The sequence below is a fragment of the Gastrolobium bilobum genome, unplaced genomic scaffold (assembly GCF_033153095.1).
Source record: "Gastrolobium bilobum isolate Gb01-03AN ecotype WA unplaced genomic scaffold, APGP_CSIRO_Gbil_v1 utg3235, whole genome shotgun sequence".
In the NCBI taxonomy this organism is placed as follows: domain Eukaryota; kingdom Viridiplantae; phylum Streptophyta; class Magnoliopsida; order Fabales; family Fabaceae; genus Gastrolobium; species Gastrolobium bilobum.
The window spans coordinates 123,036-140,586 of NW_026897048.1; the positions used below are offsets into that span (position 1 = coordinate 123,036).

Consider the following 17,551-nt stretch of genomic DNA (forward strand, 5'->3'; position numbering starts at 1 on the left):
GATGGAGAGGAAACACTGTCATTATTTGTTGTTGTTAGATAGTTAAAAAATAAGAAAAGGAATTAAATAACATCATTCACATAGATAAAACGTGTCAATTTACGGTGCTGCAGTTCATGGTGTTTGTTAGAAAGAACTCGGGAGTTTATGGATTTAAGCTCCTGTGATATAGTACCATTGTTACAAATTAGAACTGTTTGTTGGAGATAAAATATGTCAAATAAGGTGTCATTGTATAAATTTCGAAAAATTTATGAAATAAAAAAATCATCTGATTTGGATACTCGAGTAAAAAGTTACTGGTCTTCCAAATTTTACGGTAATAGAATTGCTTCTGTGGCACTGACATGGCATCAATCCTGTTAGTACCAATGACGGGACTAGTCCCATTAATACCAGTGACGTATTTGATTGTATTAGTTTAGAAAAACTTATTCAATCAAACGGACAATTCTTTTAAGGTCACAAAACTCAAGCAACGATGAGTACAAGAGCTAATTCATTAAATTCTTAGTTACATTAAATTTTCAAAATTTATCTTCCCTTTTAAAAGATGTTCTCATTAATTGAAGGGAAAAATAAATTTTATGTCATAGAAGAATTCTAATCGTATGTCATAAATACATTAAGTGTGAGACTTGTCTATTTAAAAAAATAAAAAATAAAAAAATGAAAAACATATCTTTTTATGGTGTGTATAAATAAAGTATGCAACTATGTGAAGAGAAGGGTTACTTGTATATTTTGTCATGTTCTAGTATTTTAAAATTGTTCATGCACGTGATTGGATTTTTTTTTTTTTTTTTTTGTTATATACAAAGGAAAGAAAAAGAACAGGCTAAGGCCTAAGAAAGAGACTCTAGCTAGGGAGTCTCCCATGAAGATGCATTTAAACAAAGAGTTTTATTTCTCTCATGTTGAATGAGAGAAGTTATCTCATGTTGTGAGATAAATTAAGTGAAATTCACTAATTTTTTTTTTTTAAAAAAAAAATGAGGCACGACTTTTTATGTGAGAGTTTTATGTAATATAAGAGTATAATTTCCCTTAAACAAATTGAAAAAAGCAAATACAATACTGGAAATAACACCGGCAACATTTAGGGGGCGTTTGGTTCAGGAAATTTTTTTGGAATAGTAGAGAAATAAGATAGATAGAAAAATGATTGGAAAGATAGATAAAGTGAGATAGGTAGAAAAATGTAAAAAAAAGTTGTTTGGTGGGGAAAAACTTTACTGAGAAAATTAGGTAACTTTATGAAATCAACAGTGCATTAAAAGGATAACCGGTTTTCCGAAAAATCCCATCTTCAAATTGGGTTTCTAAACAGTGCGGATATCTATGTTTCTCATAAATCCAGACAAATTGGATAGATGGGTTTTTGGTGAAAAACGTTGAAACAAACATGGTATTTCTAAAAGCCATACTTGAAAAAAATAGATATCCGCTGAAAAGCTCCCAACCAAACACCACCTTAAACACGATAAAGATTCATGTAAGCAAGACACGTTCCACCCACAATTATTTTGGCAAACATATCTGCTCACATTAACATGATTATGGGTTTGCTCTCTCCCATTACCCAATCAATGTCTAAGAAGTTCAGTAATTAAAGGTCCCCACGTGAAAGCGTTAACTATGTATGATTACGAAGAAGAAAATTTTGAATTGCTATGCCAAAGGATTTAAATGACAGTTGGAGTCAGAAATGGATACTATTTTTTTATGTGAAATAAAAAAATAATATGACTATGAATGTAAATCATAATTATATAAAGATAAATCAACTATTATAATTTTATAATTGTTAATTTTTTGTTTTATTTTTTTTATTATCATTGATTCACGTTATATGATTATAACTTTTTATATCATATTATTTTTTATTTTTCGTATGAGAGAATTCATATCTATTCGAGTCGGTACCACATACTGAACCATAGTAAATACCCTTCCTATTAAAGTACATTATCTTAATGGCCAAAAAGAAAAATAGTACAATTTCCATGTAGCTGCTTGAGTGAACAACACAAAAAAAAATATAGTTTGTCGTGTTATATTAATTTATCTCAAGTAATACATAAGTGAATAAAATTTATTTATTTTTCTCTCTTTTTCTTTTTGGTGAATCTCATTTATTTTTTATGTATTGCATGTAATATGAAAAATTATATTCTCATATAATAATAATAATAATAAAATATTATATTTACAAATTATTTATTTATAAATTTAACTATATATTAAAAATAGTTCATAAATTAACTCATATATTATTCTTAATACATAATTAAATTTGTAAATATAACCTTTGACACGTAATAGTGTTATTCATAATGTAGAATAGTATGACATTGAAAGATGTGAGAGTTTATGTACGTACAGGTGGAAGCTATAGATCAAACGGTGTGAAAAGTGGAACATTGGGATACTAAGAAATTACTAAAAAATTCAATGTTGGTATTTCAAAGACTTCCCATTCGGCTGATTCTCAGTATCATCATTATGGAATTTAATGTTAGCAGGTTTGTTGGTTTGGTGAGAATAGTTACTGCACCCACCTAGCTACTAGTCTATTCTTAGACGTGTCTTTCTCTTCACATGCATGACCATCTCTGAACAACCATAGCTCTGCTTCGCTATATATTGCTGTTTTATTTTTATAGGTGTTGGTTAACAATTATAATTATGGTTCATACTTCATAGTAAAGAACCCTCAGGAATGTCCAAAAGAACTTGGTCAAGTGGTGACCCATTTTCCTTTAATTACTGTGTGCATCATATACATATATATATACATAATATGTAAGGCGGTTACATGACCATGTTATTTGTTTTTAATTATTCTCTTTGGTTTGAGAAACAATGGAGATAGAGCAAGCCACTGCCAATGACAATAATGTTATTACACAAAATGAAATGAGAGTTTCAAAAGGAAGAGAAAAGAGAGGAATATATCTTGTGTGGGAAGATTTGACTGTTGTGGTTCCAAATTTTGGCAATGGACACACTAAGAGATTGCTTAATGGTTTGAGTGGATATGCTGAACCTAACAGAATCATGGCTATTATGGGGCCTTCTGGCTCTGGAAAATCTACTCTTCTTGATGCTTTGGCAGGTTTCTACTTCCTCCATCCCCCTCACTCTCTTTCTCTATGCATGTGTTTGCATGTTTTTTTTAAAAAAAAAAAATGCTTTTTTCATGCCAAAACATGCCTTCATGTTGGTGTTTATATTGAAGAATCTACCTAACATATATGTACTTGTGTAACTTAACAACATTTCACTGATGTTTACCACTCTCTGAAAAAAAGGTAAGATTTTTTTATTTTATTTTTTTGTTATGATCATTTTCGTTTTATAATGTATAAATCTCTTAAAATTAGTCTTGGTCTTTCCTTTCATCTTGTTATTCCATCTATGGGAAAGTTTAAATGAATTAATGTTCTTGTTGCTGTCATGGTTATGTTATGGGCTCCAAATTACCCTATGTGTTAGACTGTGGTATGAAAGTTTAAGCATTTGTATGGTCTCTATAGAGAAAATTTCTCTCTTGGATAAAAAATTTATTGATTCACATAATGAAATATTAACCTTTCTTAAAATCAAACTTGAAATTGTGGGCACAATCTAGTACTATTGTTGTTCTTGTGTATAAGATATGTTGTTACCAGATAGAGACATATATAAGATCCGGGATTCGAAAATAATTTGAAGTATTCGTGATAGTAACATATCTATAAGACTATAACCGACATTCTCAAGTTTCACATGATCTAGATTTGGATCTTGAATAACGGTTTGTTAGGTCTAAATCCATGTTATAGTGCAAAACATATTTAACAGTCATCAATATGAAGTTTTCTACTCTGCTTGTTTCCCTCAATTTAACCATGGATATGATCTTTCCTATTTTACTCCCCTTATTTTATTTTAGTTTAGTTCTCTTTCGTCTCAATTTTTCTCTTAACAAAGCTCATAGACTGAGTGTGCAGTTTTCTACTTCAGATCATAATGTCCATGCCAATATCATTATCAAAATGGAAAGAAAATGGCGTCGGTTCCCCATCCATGGGAGGTTTGATCCCCATATATTATCTACGAGAGAAGTTTAAATATTTTTAGGGTTATATACTTCCAACGAAACTTATTTTTATTAGGATACGCGTCTGAATCCTGATGTGTTTTTTTTTTTAAGCTAGGATACGACCCCATATCCTAGTGTTAATAATTTGCTGCAACTTTTCTCGTCAGCAGCAAAAGAAGAAACGACAAACCCATATTTTTATCCCTGACTCGTTAGTCTCCTAACCAATTTAAAGAGTCGAAACTTGAAAGATATCATAGAAAAGTAAATGGCTTACCAACCTAGAGAAGCCAAAAGGAAAGGAAGAAAGAAAAAAAAACAAATAACGTTGTGGGCCATCCATTTATTCAAGGAAACATTGTCACAGTGTACGATTGAAGGTACTGTAGATTGACCCATGAGGGTAAAAATGAACAATGAAGCCATTAAATACCCTCCCATTTTTTTTATATCATTTCAAACAGTGAAGCAAAACCTTAGAATTTTAAAGATTAATTTAAGATAGCTAAAATTAGCCGTTAGGTTTACCCACACATGGTCCCCATTTATGTATGTATGTATTTCAAGGATTGAAACAAAGCTTATACATGTGCCTTGATGAAAATCTCTCCAAAGCCCAACAAATGAGTTCTACTCACTATGGCACATCCCTTTCCTCTCTGGAAAAACACATTTCATTTATTGACAATTGAATAGCATCTACCCTTTAGCAAGGAGGACTTTATGACTGTCTGACTATTTGTCACGGACTTTGGTTATAAAAGAACCTTTTAGTGCTTATGCTGAAAAATGAAAATAAATGTAAAATCATTGTATTCTCCAAACAGAAGCCTCAGCAAAATGCTTTTATATGCTTGACTATGCATTAGTTAAAAAAGAAAAGAAAATGGTAGGTAAAGACTAAGGGTCAAGAGTCTCAAAGAAAGGCCATATACTGTTTTGGAAAAATAATTTGTAAGCTAACTGCATGTGTTGATATTGTTCAGAATCTTAATTATGAATAATCCTGTTATGAACTTTAACATCAGATAATTGGGACTTGTTGCAGGTAGACTCTCCGGAAATGTTATCATGTCTGGAAATGTGTTTTTAAATGGAAAGAAAGGAAGACTAGACCGTGGGGTTGTAGTAAGTAAACAACATCATATTCTAGTTGGAAGTTTGTTGTTACTGGTTTTTGGCCTTTAAATCTCCTTTGATAATAAAAGAAGGCACCAAATGGCATTTTTCAACTTTATGAATTAATCTCTAGTTATTTTATTTTTCTTGTTAATGTCCTCATGACATATTATTATCTACCACAACTAGGCTTATGTGACACAAGAAGACACATTGTTGGGAACACTAACAGTTAGAGAGACAATATCTTACTCAGCTAATCTAAGGCTTCCAGCTACCATGACCAAAAAAGAGGTAAATGACATTGTTGAGGGAACAATTATGGAGATGGGTCTTCAAGATTGTGCTGATAGGCTTATAGGGAATTGGCACTTAAGAGGTATAAGCGGTGGTGAAAAGAAAAGACTAAGCATAGCACTTGAAATCCTTACAAGGCCTTGCCTCTTGTTCCTTGATGAACCCACCAGTGGTCTTGATAGTGCCTCAGCATATTTTGTTACCCAAACATTGAGAAACATAGCTCATGATGGGAAGACTGTTATCTCTTCTATACATCAACCGAGTAGTGAGGTTTTTGCACTCTTTGATGATCTCTTTCTGCTTTCTGGGGGTCAAACTATATATTTTGGAGCAGCTGAAAAGGCAGTTGAGGTACATCTATTATTCATATATATATATATGCTCATGGAACTTTAGTAGTACTTCATTTGAGGGAAGATGCATACTCAAATTTAATAATGTGTTTCCCCCTCAATGCAAATTGATGTGTTTTGCTATAACAAAACCATGTGTTTGGAATATTAGTAAGTTAAAACCCTGATATAACTTATCCATCTATTTCTGCAGTTCTTTGCCAAAGCAGGATTCCCATGTCCAAGTAGAAGAAACCCTTCTGATCATTTCCTCCGTTGTATTAATTCAGACTTTGACACTGTCACAACGACCATGATGGCCTCCCAGAGAATACATGTACATATGTCCTAATTAACAATTTGTTTTATTTATTCACAAGTTTTATAGTAATTTGTTCATTTTTTAAATTTTATTGAGGCTCTACTTCTTTCTTTATTTTCTGTCCTTAGTTTTTTTTTCCTGCTGCTTTAATATGCTGCCGTTTTAAGACTCTTCATTTTGTTTTCCCTTCTAATTGCATAAATGCAATTTTAATTTAAAGATGGACTTGATGCTAAAGAAACTTTATCTAGCTAGCTGGAACATATTAATTATTAGGATCCTCAAAAGATCATAGAAGTTCTAAAAGAGGCTTACATATATGTAACTTCTGTCAAGTATCAGTTGGCTCTGAACAATCAAATACTTACCCTTTCAACAATTATATCTTAGTCAAGAACATGCTTTGAAACATTAGGATATTTTTAAATTTAAGAAAAATTTGAAAAATATAATTAAATAAAAATATTTAAAAATATAAAAAAGAATGCATAATTAATTTTAAAAAATCTAAATTAAAATTTAAAAGAAATCACGTGTTTTCCTGTAAAAGATAATAACTTGAGAGATTAAATTATTTTTAAGAGAATATAATATTATATATATATATATAACATGATATTTTGATCATTGGGACATATTAATACTTAGCTAGTCATTCCAGTAATATTTCTCCATCTTCTCTTAAAATAACTTCCTTGGAAAATTGTTTATCTCACTAGCTTCTCTCTTCCTTTGAGTACAGGAACAAAAATCATTAACAGCATCCTTAATGAACTTATCAACTGCAGCAATCAAAGCAATACTCATAGAGAATTACCGATGGTCAGAGTATGCAACTACTGCAAGAGCAAGAATCAAAGAATTCTCAAACATTGTAAGTAGCCCTTTAATCTGAGTATGTTATAATTACTAGTATTTACAGAAAAAAAAAAGAACACCAGGTTCTACATATGAGCTGAAATTGTTAGAGCTAGCCAACTAGGCATTATAAGCCTTTCTTTTTTTGTTTTATCAGACTTTAGAATTACAATTTAAGCTCTTTAGATCTCTTGTCCTTTTCAAGAATATATGTTATTTCTCAAGTTCCAACTTAGTAAAGAAGAGTTTGCAACTTCAGCTACTTTGTATAGATATTGGGAAAAAAAAAGTGATGGTGTGTCATTAGAAACATATTTGTGGGATGGGGTTGGTCCCTTAGATAAAAGGAACATTTTATATCAATATATGAAGGCCAGAGAATCGTGTTACAGGAAGGACATGATTCTGAAAGTAACATCAAGAGCCAAGCCAAATGGTGGAAGCAACTATCAACACTGACCCATAGATCTTTCGTGAACATGTCTAGAGATGTAGGGTACTACTGGATAAGGATAATAATCTATGTCGCCTTATCTTTGTGTGTTGGAACAATCTTTTTTGAAGTTGGATCAAGTTATAGAGCCATTTTTGCAAGAGGAGGGTGTGGTGCTTTTATATCAGGTTTCATGACATTCATGGCCATAGGAGGCTTCCCATCCTTCATAGAAGAAATGAAGGTATGAAATGTTGATACAATTTATGATAAAGCAATTATGGTATTTAGTTTTTCAGTACTTGATTCTTTCTTTCATGATACAGGTCTTCTACAAAGAAAGGCTCAATGGGTATTATGGCATTGCAGTTTACATTCTATCAAATTTTTTATCTTCCTTTCCCTTTGTGGCAGTGATGTCCATTGCTTCTGCAACTATAACCTACTATATGGTTAAGTTTCGTCCTGAGTTTTCGCATCTTTTGTATATCTGCCTGGATCTTATTGGTTGCATTGCGGTTGTGGAGAGTTCCATGATGATTATAGCTTCACTGGTTCCCAACTTCCTCATGGGAGTGATAATTGGAGCAGGATATATCGTAAGTTTAAACTATTAACTGTAAGCTTATTTTTCATTAACAATTTAAGAACACTAATAACTGTTGCTGATTAAAATATGTGTGCAGGGTCTTATGATGATGACTGCTGGCTATTTTCGTCAGATCCATGATCTTCCAAAAATTTTCTGGCGTTACCCAATTTCATACATAAATTATGCAGCATGGGGATTGGAGGTAAATTCAGGAGCAACACCATTCTCAAACATGTCCAATAAGAAAGAAAATATAAAGTACATGATCAAAAGGATATCAAATGACAACTAAGTCGTTTGTATATCTCTCTCAACTTGTTAACAAATTGGTTATATTTACAAACTTTTTGTTTACAAACTACACTAAATATGACCGGTCATACTTCAATCAAGAGTGTATGACCGGTCATACTTAATGTAATTTGTAAAAAAAAATTGTAAACGGATTATTCTCCTTTAATTAATGTGTAAGGCATATAACATAGCTAGTGCAATTTGTTCAACTTACCTACTGATTGTGGGGAATGCAGGGAGCTTATAAGAATGACATGATTGGGCTGGAGTTTGATCCTTTAGTACCTGGTGGCCCAAAACTGAAAGGAGAAATCGTCCTTACAACCATGCTTGGCATGCAAGTTGATTACTCAAAATGGTGGGACTTAGCTGCAGTTATGGTCCTCCTCATATTGTGTAGAGTTCTTTTCTTTTTCATTCTGAAATTTAAGGAGAGAGCTGCACCTTTTTTGCATAGTATCTATGCCAAGCAAACTCTGCAACGTATCAAGAAGAGGCCTTCGTTCAGGAAAGCACCATCTTTCCCTTCCAAGAGGCACCAATCTCTGCATCCCTTGTCTTCTCAAGAGGGTCTCAACTCCCCAATTCAATAGAAGCATCACTTCCTGATACAAACACAAAAAGAAACACACATCATACCTCGAATATTATATTATATAATGGGAAACACTCTGTTGTACACTTCAAAAGAGTGGTTGTACAAGACACTTATTCATGTTTGATATACTCTACAGACACTTGGTGTATTCTTGGCTATATTTTCTTTTACTTTTTTTTTTTAATTTTTATGTTAAAGCAAGTGAGAATACCAAAATAATTAGATAAGTGATAATATTATACTATGTTTACAATGATTCCATGCTAAATCTTAAAAAATTGATACTGTGTTTTTATGTTAATTTTATATGCTGTACTATTGTCCTGTTTTGTAATTCTTAATGTGTTGTCTGAAAATTAAGAAAGGGCTTTTATATTTCACCGGTTTAATTTTTTTTGGTAAATTATTTACTAATTTAACGCGAGTAAAATGCACATGAAGAATGTGTGTTTAAGTTGCACATTATCTCCATGCACGACTTGTTCAAAAATCAACACAATGCAAGTTGTATACTCGACATTGCAATGCATCTTGCAGACAATGACACATGACAGGTGCGTTTTGACTTTTGCATAAGTCGCGCATGGGGTTATTGTAAATTAAACACACATATTCTTCATACGTGTTTCACTCGTATTAAATTGGTAAATAGTTTGCCAAAAGAATTAAACTCGTGAAATATCTCTAATTTCGCATTAGATTGGTTATAAAGCCTTAAGAAAGGATTATTAATGGGAGAAGATAAGCAGTGATTGGTAAAAGAATCACATTAATGTAAAAATAAGTCACGTGAGTGGAATGGTGAGAGGATGAAGTTATAAAATAGTAAACAAGTAAAAAGAAGCATTGAGTAAGAAGATTTGATGAAAAGATCAAAGATGGGAAGGATTGAATATCAATTACCCCATTAATGTAATTGTCACCAGAATTGCTGAAACGATGCTACACCAAAGTCAAACAGTTAACCAGAACTCGAATATCTGCAAGTGTTTTCCAACATACACTCGTAGTTAATATTTCTGATTTGAGTTTCAACACATTCCAGTGCAAGATATAAAACCAGAAATCAACTTACATACAAGTGGTTGTGTGAGGTAAATCCATTCATGTTATTTACTAGACTGATCAAGCTTTGACACAACTCAATCAACACACACTGCACTATATAAGTCTAGTTTTAATTTCTTTCCAGCAAATCAAAATCACACCTGATCAAGCTTTGACACAACTCAATCAACACATACTGCACTATATAAGTCTAGTTTTAATTACTTTCCAGTCTAGTAAATAATACATCCATGATAATAAACAAAGCGTGTTTTTTTTAGAAAAAAAAAAAAAAAAGCTTTTCAAGAAAAATAATATTAAACAAACAGATTGAAATTGCTAACAAAAGGCAAGCACCAGCTAGATTGGCTCTCACCCACTTTTTGTTCAAGTGGGTACAAGACTTTCCAAACTTTATTGGCCTGAGCACAAAAATAATAAACTCAAGGTTTCCACAGTAGCAGAAGTTGAGTCACTTCCATTCCACTTAGCTCTTTTCTAGGGGTTAATCTGCTAAAATAGACCAATCAAAGAAAGAACCTCGCACGTTCAGGAGCTTTAATTTTTTCCAGAACTTTTTCCAATAAGATTTGTGTTCTCAGAGTTCCTGTTCCGCATTGTACTTAGGCACTTGCCTAAATCATTTCATCAGGAGCTTGATTCTAATTAGAGGGGGGGGTGATTGCATGTAGTCTGGACTACCAAGGGAGCTAAGGCTCGCTTGTCGTTATTTCTTTTTCTTTCTTTCTTTTATTTTTTATTTTTTTTGTGGAGGTATCAAACAAAGGATATGTGCATGATGAAAGTTAAATATAATAGGTGGCAAAAATATTGAGAAAAACAATGCCAAAGAGAATACAAAATATCTGATTGAACTCGCGAAAATTTTATGTATTTCACATGGAAAATTTCTCTTCTCTCTAAAGTTTACAACACTAATCTAGTCATTTGTGAGTCAAATTAAATACCAACTAAAATTAGAGCAGAATATGAACTCTTCCATCTGTGCAGCACATATACTTAATAATAAATCAACCCACATCACTCTTTCTAGGATTTCTTCTCATTAGACTCTCCATTTTCAACTCGATTATCAAAACCATGATAAGGAACTTCAATCATTGGCCTGGGAATTGGCCGTTCATTGAAATCCTCAGGAAAGAATTCAAAGTCAGGACCAAAGTTGAACTTGACTGTGCAGTTTGGTTCATTAGGGAGAGTAAACAATGAAGCAGCAGGATAGTAACGACCGCCGTAAAGATCCTTGAAAGCAACACCTTGGCATACACCATTCTTAAAGAAAGACATCTCACTTCCTGCACAGGAAATACAATAATTGAAACCGAGTTTCATAAATTGGATAATTAAAAATACAACTTACAGCAAAGGAAATTCAACATTTGAACTATATGCAAGGGAAGTAATTATTCAATGTCCACAACATTTTCAATTGTAAGAAGCACGACTAATGGGATCTTACAAAATCTGATTTGCTATCAAGGTTCCCAAGGAGTCAATGACAAGCACCCTTTACTTCCAATCAGTCAATATTCAGGTTGAGGAATTCAAAACAGCATATACACTAAGACAGAGATGCGGCAGGAATGCCGATAGAATCAAATTATGATCAAATTGCAACAACTTTCATAATGTATTTAACAGTCTTATTGTCTAATGATGGTACCAGAAATATCAGAATTATCAAAAATAAAAGGAGGCAAGCTCCTTACACACAAATTATAACCAGTGTCCTATAACAGACCCTCAACAACTCGAGGATCCATACAGAAAACAGAAGAAATACAATAACAAAATGAACAATACTACTGCAATTCAAGACTCGAAGGAACAGAGACTCCAGCTACTGAATCACCCCTAAATTCAGCAACTAAACCACCCTTGCAGATAAAACTCCCTATATCTCCCACCCCCCATTTCATCCCCTCATATCTCCCTTTTCTCCAACCAAATCAACATACTCACCACCTCCCAAATTCCCTTCTCCATTTACTGCTCTCCATGTGGCATTCTCACTAACTAACTTCTCACACTCTTAGCCTTCAGTTTGTTATTTCCCCTCAGACCCTTATTTTCCCCCTCCTTCCCCTTATAGTTAAATTTATAAACTTCCGTAAATGGCTCTAGAGGCCCGTCATCTAATAACTCTAACCATCAGCCAAAAATGCAAACAAATAAATTTACTATTCAACCATTGGCAGCAGCACCATGCATGATACATCTATGGTGGATTTTTGGCCGCCACTTTTCATTGACAACACTGCTCAAAAACTTGGCTATATTTAGTTTCTGATACAAATCTAATTAAAAGGGTGTGACCTAGCGAGAATAGAATTGTGAACAGTGGAGTGGCGCTAGGAAGTTAGTATGTTACGCAGTATATTCTGGAATGTCCAGCTGGCAGCATCTGATTGGATGGAAGAGCCCAATTCATTTATTAGGTTTGTTTAAAAGCTAGGACTAGCTGAAGGGGTGGGCAAGCATGTATTGGGTGAAATTGCGCAGCAAGGTGCTGTAGGAGAGCAGGGTTCTCTCAAATAACCCTTATCATTCAGTAATTTGCTAATTCTCGCTGTTTCTGATTCAATACAATTACTATTCAGTTGTTTAGAAACAGCGAGAAATAACAAATTACAAAAGGATAAGGGTTATTTGCGAGAACCAAGATCTCCTTAATACATCTGGCATACTCATACCCTTGTTTCCATCCAACCTAATTCTTACCATCTCTCGATTCATTATCTGAAACAATCAGAAGATAGCCTATGAAAACTATGAAGATCTTAATTCTTTTACGAGAGGACACCGAAAAGAAAGAATTTATTTTTTATTTGTCTTTTCTAATTGAAATAGAATAAAAAGAAAATTTATGAATATTATTAGAACAAAATAATCTATTAAAGAATAATATTAAAAAAAGGCCAATTAGCTATTCAATCAAGCCCCCCCCCCCCCCTTTCAGCTAATCCTTGCTTTTAAACCAACCTAATGACAGTTTTCCCCTCTTCCCTCCAATCAGATGCTGCAAGCTGGACTTTCCAAAATATACTGTGTAACAGAGTCACTACCTAGCGCCACTCCATAATTCTCAGTTCTATTCTTCCTAGTATACACCATTTTAATTAGACTTGTATCAGTTTCACAAACTTTAGCATTTTAACAGATAGTGGATTCCATAACCTAATCACAATCAGGCGAACCAGTGCTAAAAAAGTGATTGTCAAGTCAATCTCCCCCTCCCCAGTCCCCATCCTCTAAGGGCTTGTTTGAGAGTTAGTTTTAGGAGGGAAAGGAAAGGAAAGGAAGGGGAGGATTTAATTAATCCCTTCCCTTGTTTGTGAGTTTTAAAAAGTGAGGGGAAGGAATTGAGGAATTTCACAAAACTCTCCAAAACCCTTCTTATTCTTAAAATTAAAGTTCCCCATTTTGGGGGGTTTTAACTCCCAAACAAGGGGAGAAAATACCCTCAATTTTCCTTCCCTTCCCTCCCCTCCCCTCCAAACTCCAAAACAAAGCCTAAGAAAATGAACTATTAATTTGCCCCTCGAATAAATAAAAAATAGCAACCAATCAAGTATTAGAATCTACAGTTAAATATCGATCAACATGTAGCAAGTCTATCAGTCCTATTGTTCAGCATTGTAATGGAAGGGGTACGAGTACATGTACCAAGTTAAAATTTTAGTTTCTTAGTTGAACAAGATAAATTATAATACTGACCAGGCACTACTTTGGGTGGATCTTCCTTAGCATCTTGCGCATGAACATATCGTTGATTTTTATACCAGACCAAACGTGGTGCTTTGGGCGCATACTTGTCTCCATCGGGCAAATTGATATAGAAGCCAATAACATCACCTTCCTTGTACCCTTCCTCTCCATACTTTTCTCTCAAAGCCTTGTGTATCTTACTCCCATCAGTATCCCTATACCCAAAACTATTCCCATCATAACCAACCGGTGCCTGCAAATCACCTTTCTCAGTTGACCATCCCAATCGAGTATGGCCAGTCTCACCCAATTTGACAACCTTTATCTCAAAGTACCATGCTCCTTCCAAAACCCCTCTCGTTGACCTCACCATTCTATAACCCTTGGTGCTCCCTGCACTCATCCTGTCCTCACTCAACTCCACCTTCTCCGCTTTGTACACCTTCGACAAGCAAATCTTCATCTCCGGCGTGTCGTCGCTCTTGTCCGGGAACCTCTGAACAGGGGCTATCAGAACGGTGTCTTCCCCATTCGTGTGGTTGTTGTTGTTGTTATTGTTCCCCTTACTCTTCTTCTTACCTTTCCTCGTCGATTTCGTCACCCACACATTGTTGTTCTTCTTCTTCGATTTCTTCAAATTCGACCCCGTTCCGCCGTTCATCGGCGTAGTAACGGCGGCATTGCTCGATCCGTTGTTGTTGTTTCCGTCGATCAATGCAGGCGAATCCTCCTTCACTCCTCCGGTCAGAGACGAAAGTTGCTTCTGCTTCTTCGGAGGGGGTTCGTCTTCGTCTTCTTCTCTGCTCGATTTCGGCGACGACTTCTTCGCATCCGCAGAGCCGTCGGATGCGGCTTCGTCGTCGGAGAGGTCATCGGAAGGGTCAGGCTCTGATCTGAGGTCGTTCTGGGCTTCGGTAGGGGTGTCGGAGGGTGTGCTGGCGGTGACGGGAGGCACATCTATTGATTCGGTATCGGTACCTCCTCCTCCTCCGCCCACGGCGGCGGAGGTGGCGGTGGTTGTTGGTGGCGCATCGTCTTCTTCATCTTCTTCGTCTTTGTAAGTGGCTTGTAGGCTATCCATGGGGTGAGGTGTTAGGGTTTTGGGTGTAAACGTAACAGAAAAATTAGAAAGCGAGGGAGGGAGGGTGCTTCTGCTTCTGATTAAGTGAAGGAATACTCATTCAATAGAATAGAATAGAATTGAAGAAAGTGAAAGTAATGGTGACACTTGCACAACCCAGTGGGTTTGGGTTTCTTCCACTCAAGGCCCAAAACAACAAAATCATTCTCTATTTGATATTAAAATAGAAAAAAGATATACTTATAATCTATCTTTGTTTATTATATAAGGGAAAAAGTGTTTGTTGTTTTAAATGTTATAAAATTACTTCATTTTAAGAGAGAGACATAAAATTCTAATTAAAATTTAAATTAAAAAAAAAGCACTCACTTTCTCTTCCATGATTTCTATTCCCTGTGTCTGTCTCTCTTTAAAATGACATACATTATGTTCTTTAAAAGGACAAACATCAAACCCTTATATATTAATTGTTAATTTTTACTAATTTGATAATTATAATTTGTTGAGAATTAATAATTAATTAATAAATATAATTCTATAAATTATAGGATAAAACTAATCTTATGTTGTATAAGATAATGTAACACATATTGTAAATAAAATAAAGATGGGACCCACTAAAAAAGAAAATCAAGATGAGTCCCGCCTTGATTTTGTTTCAGAATATGAGGTACATTATTTTATGCAACATAAGATTAGTTTTTACCCTAAAAACCCTAAATTATAATAAGTAGATTGATAGAAATCAACAATACGATATTAATCATTTAATAATTACAATTTATCATTCAAAAATTAATTATAACAATTTACATTGTAGTCGCGAGGAGGAGGTAATCACTAAGGGTGTGTTTTGTTGGGGGAAAATGTTGAGATAGATGGGTAGTGAGAAGTGGAAATATCCCTACACCATGTTTGGTTGAGCCAACTTCCATACTTACCTAAATCACTATGTTACCAAACCAAGATGCATATCTATTTTCATGGAGATACCCGGCGAAAATTTCCCTTTGATCATGTGGTATTGGTGAAAAGCAAGCTATTTGCTGACATTGGCTTTTAACCAAAAGACTAGCGTACCCTCGATGAACACGCAGAGCACGAGTCTTCTCCCAACAAAGCAAAGAGAAAAAAGGGTAGCAGTGATGATGTTCTGGAAGGAGGAGGAGGGGAAGCTTTGAGTTTGGCTCAAATGGGTGCTGGAAATTTTTGGTTACAGCCTGGCCTTGACATGACTACAAGCGTGGCTGTGAATTGTGTTCTGCAGCTACACAAGACGCTTTATGATAGGAGCGGAGGAGCTTTGAGGGTTTTTTTGGGGCTCATTCGCAGCACAAATCCTACAATGGTGGTTGTGGCAGAGCAAGAAGCACAACACAATGAGGTCAGGTTGGAAACAAGAGTGTGCAATGCTTTGAAATATTACTCTGCTCTGTTTGATTCCATTGATCACTGCCTTCCAAGAGAGAGCAACAACTCTGTTTGTAGTATGCCACCGTAAAAAAAAATTAAAATCAGGGTTATTTTCGTAATACCAACTTGTTTTTCCATCTATATTTTACTTCCAACCAAATATAGATTTCATAAAAGTTACCTAATTTCTCCAGTAAAGTTTTTCCCCACCAAACAACTTTTTTTTACATTTTCCTACCTATCTCACTTTATCTCACTTTTCAACCATTTTCCTATCAATTATATCTCCCTAGTATTCAAAAAAATTCTCCTCAACCAAACGCCCCCTAATAGATAAAAGATGAATAATAGTCTTTAATCATAGTATCATATTATTAAATATTAAAATATAAGAAAGATCAGGAGTAATCAATAACTGTTAAAATAAATATCATTGAATAATTATTATCGGTCACTCAAAGATGAGTAATGACCATTTACATCATAATTGTTCATGACTAGTATCAATTAAAACAAATATCATAATATTGACCACTCAATAATTATTGTTGTTAATGACAAATATCAAATATTGTATTACAAACCCATTCAATAATTATAATTTTGATCATTCAAAGATTTTCTTTACCAGTTTACATAATAGCTGCGAGGAGGCAAATACAAATGGATCAAAGATGAATAATAGTTTTTGAATATAGATATTGTTGTAAGCATTTCATCAGTAATTCAATAATTCATGTTCAACAATAATCATTCAAGAACATGACAGAGGACCTTTAGAATTCATGAGTTTCACATAAACATACATTTATCCATTAATGCAGAAGATCTTTTCCAGTAGAATCCTTTCTCTGAGCCTTAACTCTTCACTATTCTTGTATCTTCTTTGATAGGGATATGATACAACTTTCATAGGTAGACCCAGATGGAACGTTATTTTCTGTCAGACACCCTTATCAGAAAACTGATCATATGACTCTTATATAACTGCACCTATCAGCAGTTATGCTTTTACTAACTTCCCTTAATAGTCAAGTTACCATAATGCCCTTTTATTAATTAAACCAACTGACACATAATATTACACATGAGACAAATAGTTTTACATTATCCCACTTGGCTCGTGTCATGAGGTGTCCCTTCATGATTTAATCAATATTCATTATAACGTGCATTTACTAGGCTAAAGGTTCCATACATTGACCTCATCATAATTCATTATTAGTAATAAAATCAACATGAGTTATGACAGTTGTATGCTATCAAGTCGGCATAGTCCCTTCTATGTACCACTATATTGACTCTTCTTCCTAATACTTTAATAGGAAGTACACATTATGTCCAAC

The 17,551-nt window shown here is 34.2% G+C and overlaps 2 protein-coding genes across 2 annotated transcripts; one reads left to right on the forward strand and one right to left on the reverse strand.

Moving 5' to 3' along the window:
• The first annotated feature begins 2,865 nt into the window (after positions 1-2,865).
• On the forward strand, positions 2,866-8,935 carry LOC133303692 (ABC transporter G family member 15-like). The gene is made up of 9 exons (XM_061503646.1): positions 2,866-3,118; positions 5,136-5,215; positions 5,396-5,857; positions 6,053-6,175; positions 6,903-7,034; positions 7,411-7,695; positions 7,778-8,050; positions 8,138-8,245; positions 8,574-8,935. The coding sequence occupies exons 1-9, from the start codon at positions 2,866-2,868 to the stop codon at positions 8,928-8,930; spliced, it is 2,073 nt and encodes a 690-aa protein (XP_061359630.1). The 3' UTR covers positions 8,931-8,935.
• Positions 8,936-10,857: 1,922 nt separating this feature from the next.
• LOC133303699 (protein TRAUCO) lies at positions 10,858-14,876 on the reverse strand. Its single transcript, XM_061503656.1, has 2 exons — positions 13,721-14,876; positions 10,858-11,298 (listed from the first exon to the last, which is right to left on the reverse strand). The coding sequence occupies exons 1-2, from the start codon at positions 14,790-14,792 to the stop codon at positions 11,033-11,035; spliced, it is 1,338 nt and encodes a 445-aa protein (XP_061359640.1). The 5' UTR covers positions 14,793-14,876; the 3' UTR covers positions 10,858-11,032.
• Between the last annotated feature and the right edge of the window lie 2,675 nt (positions 14,877-17,551).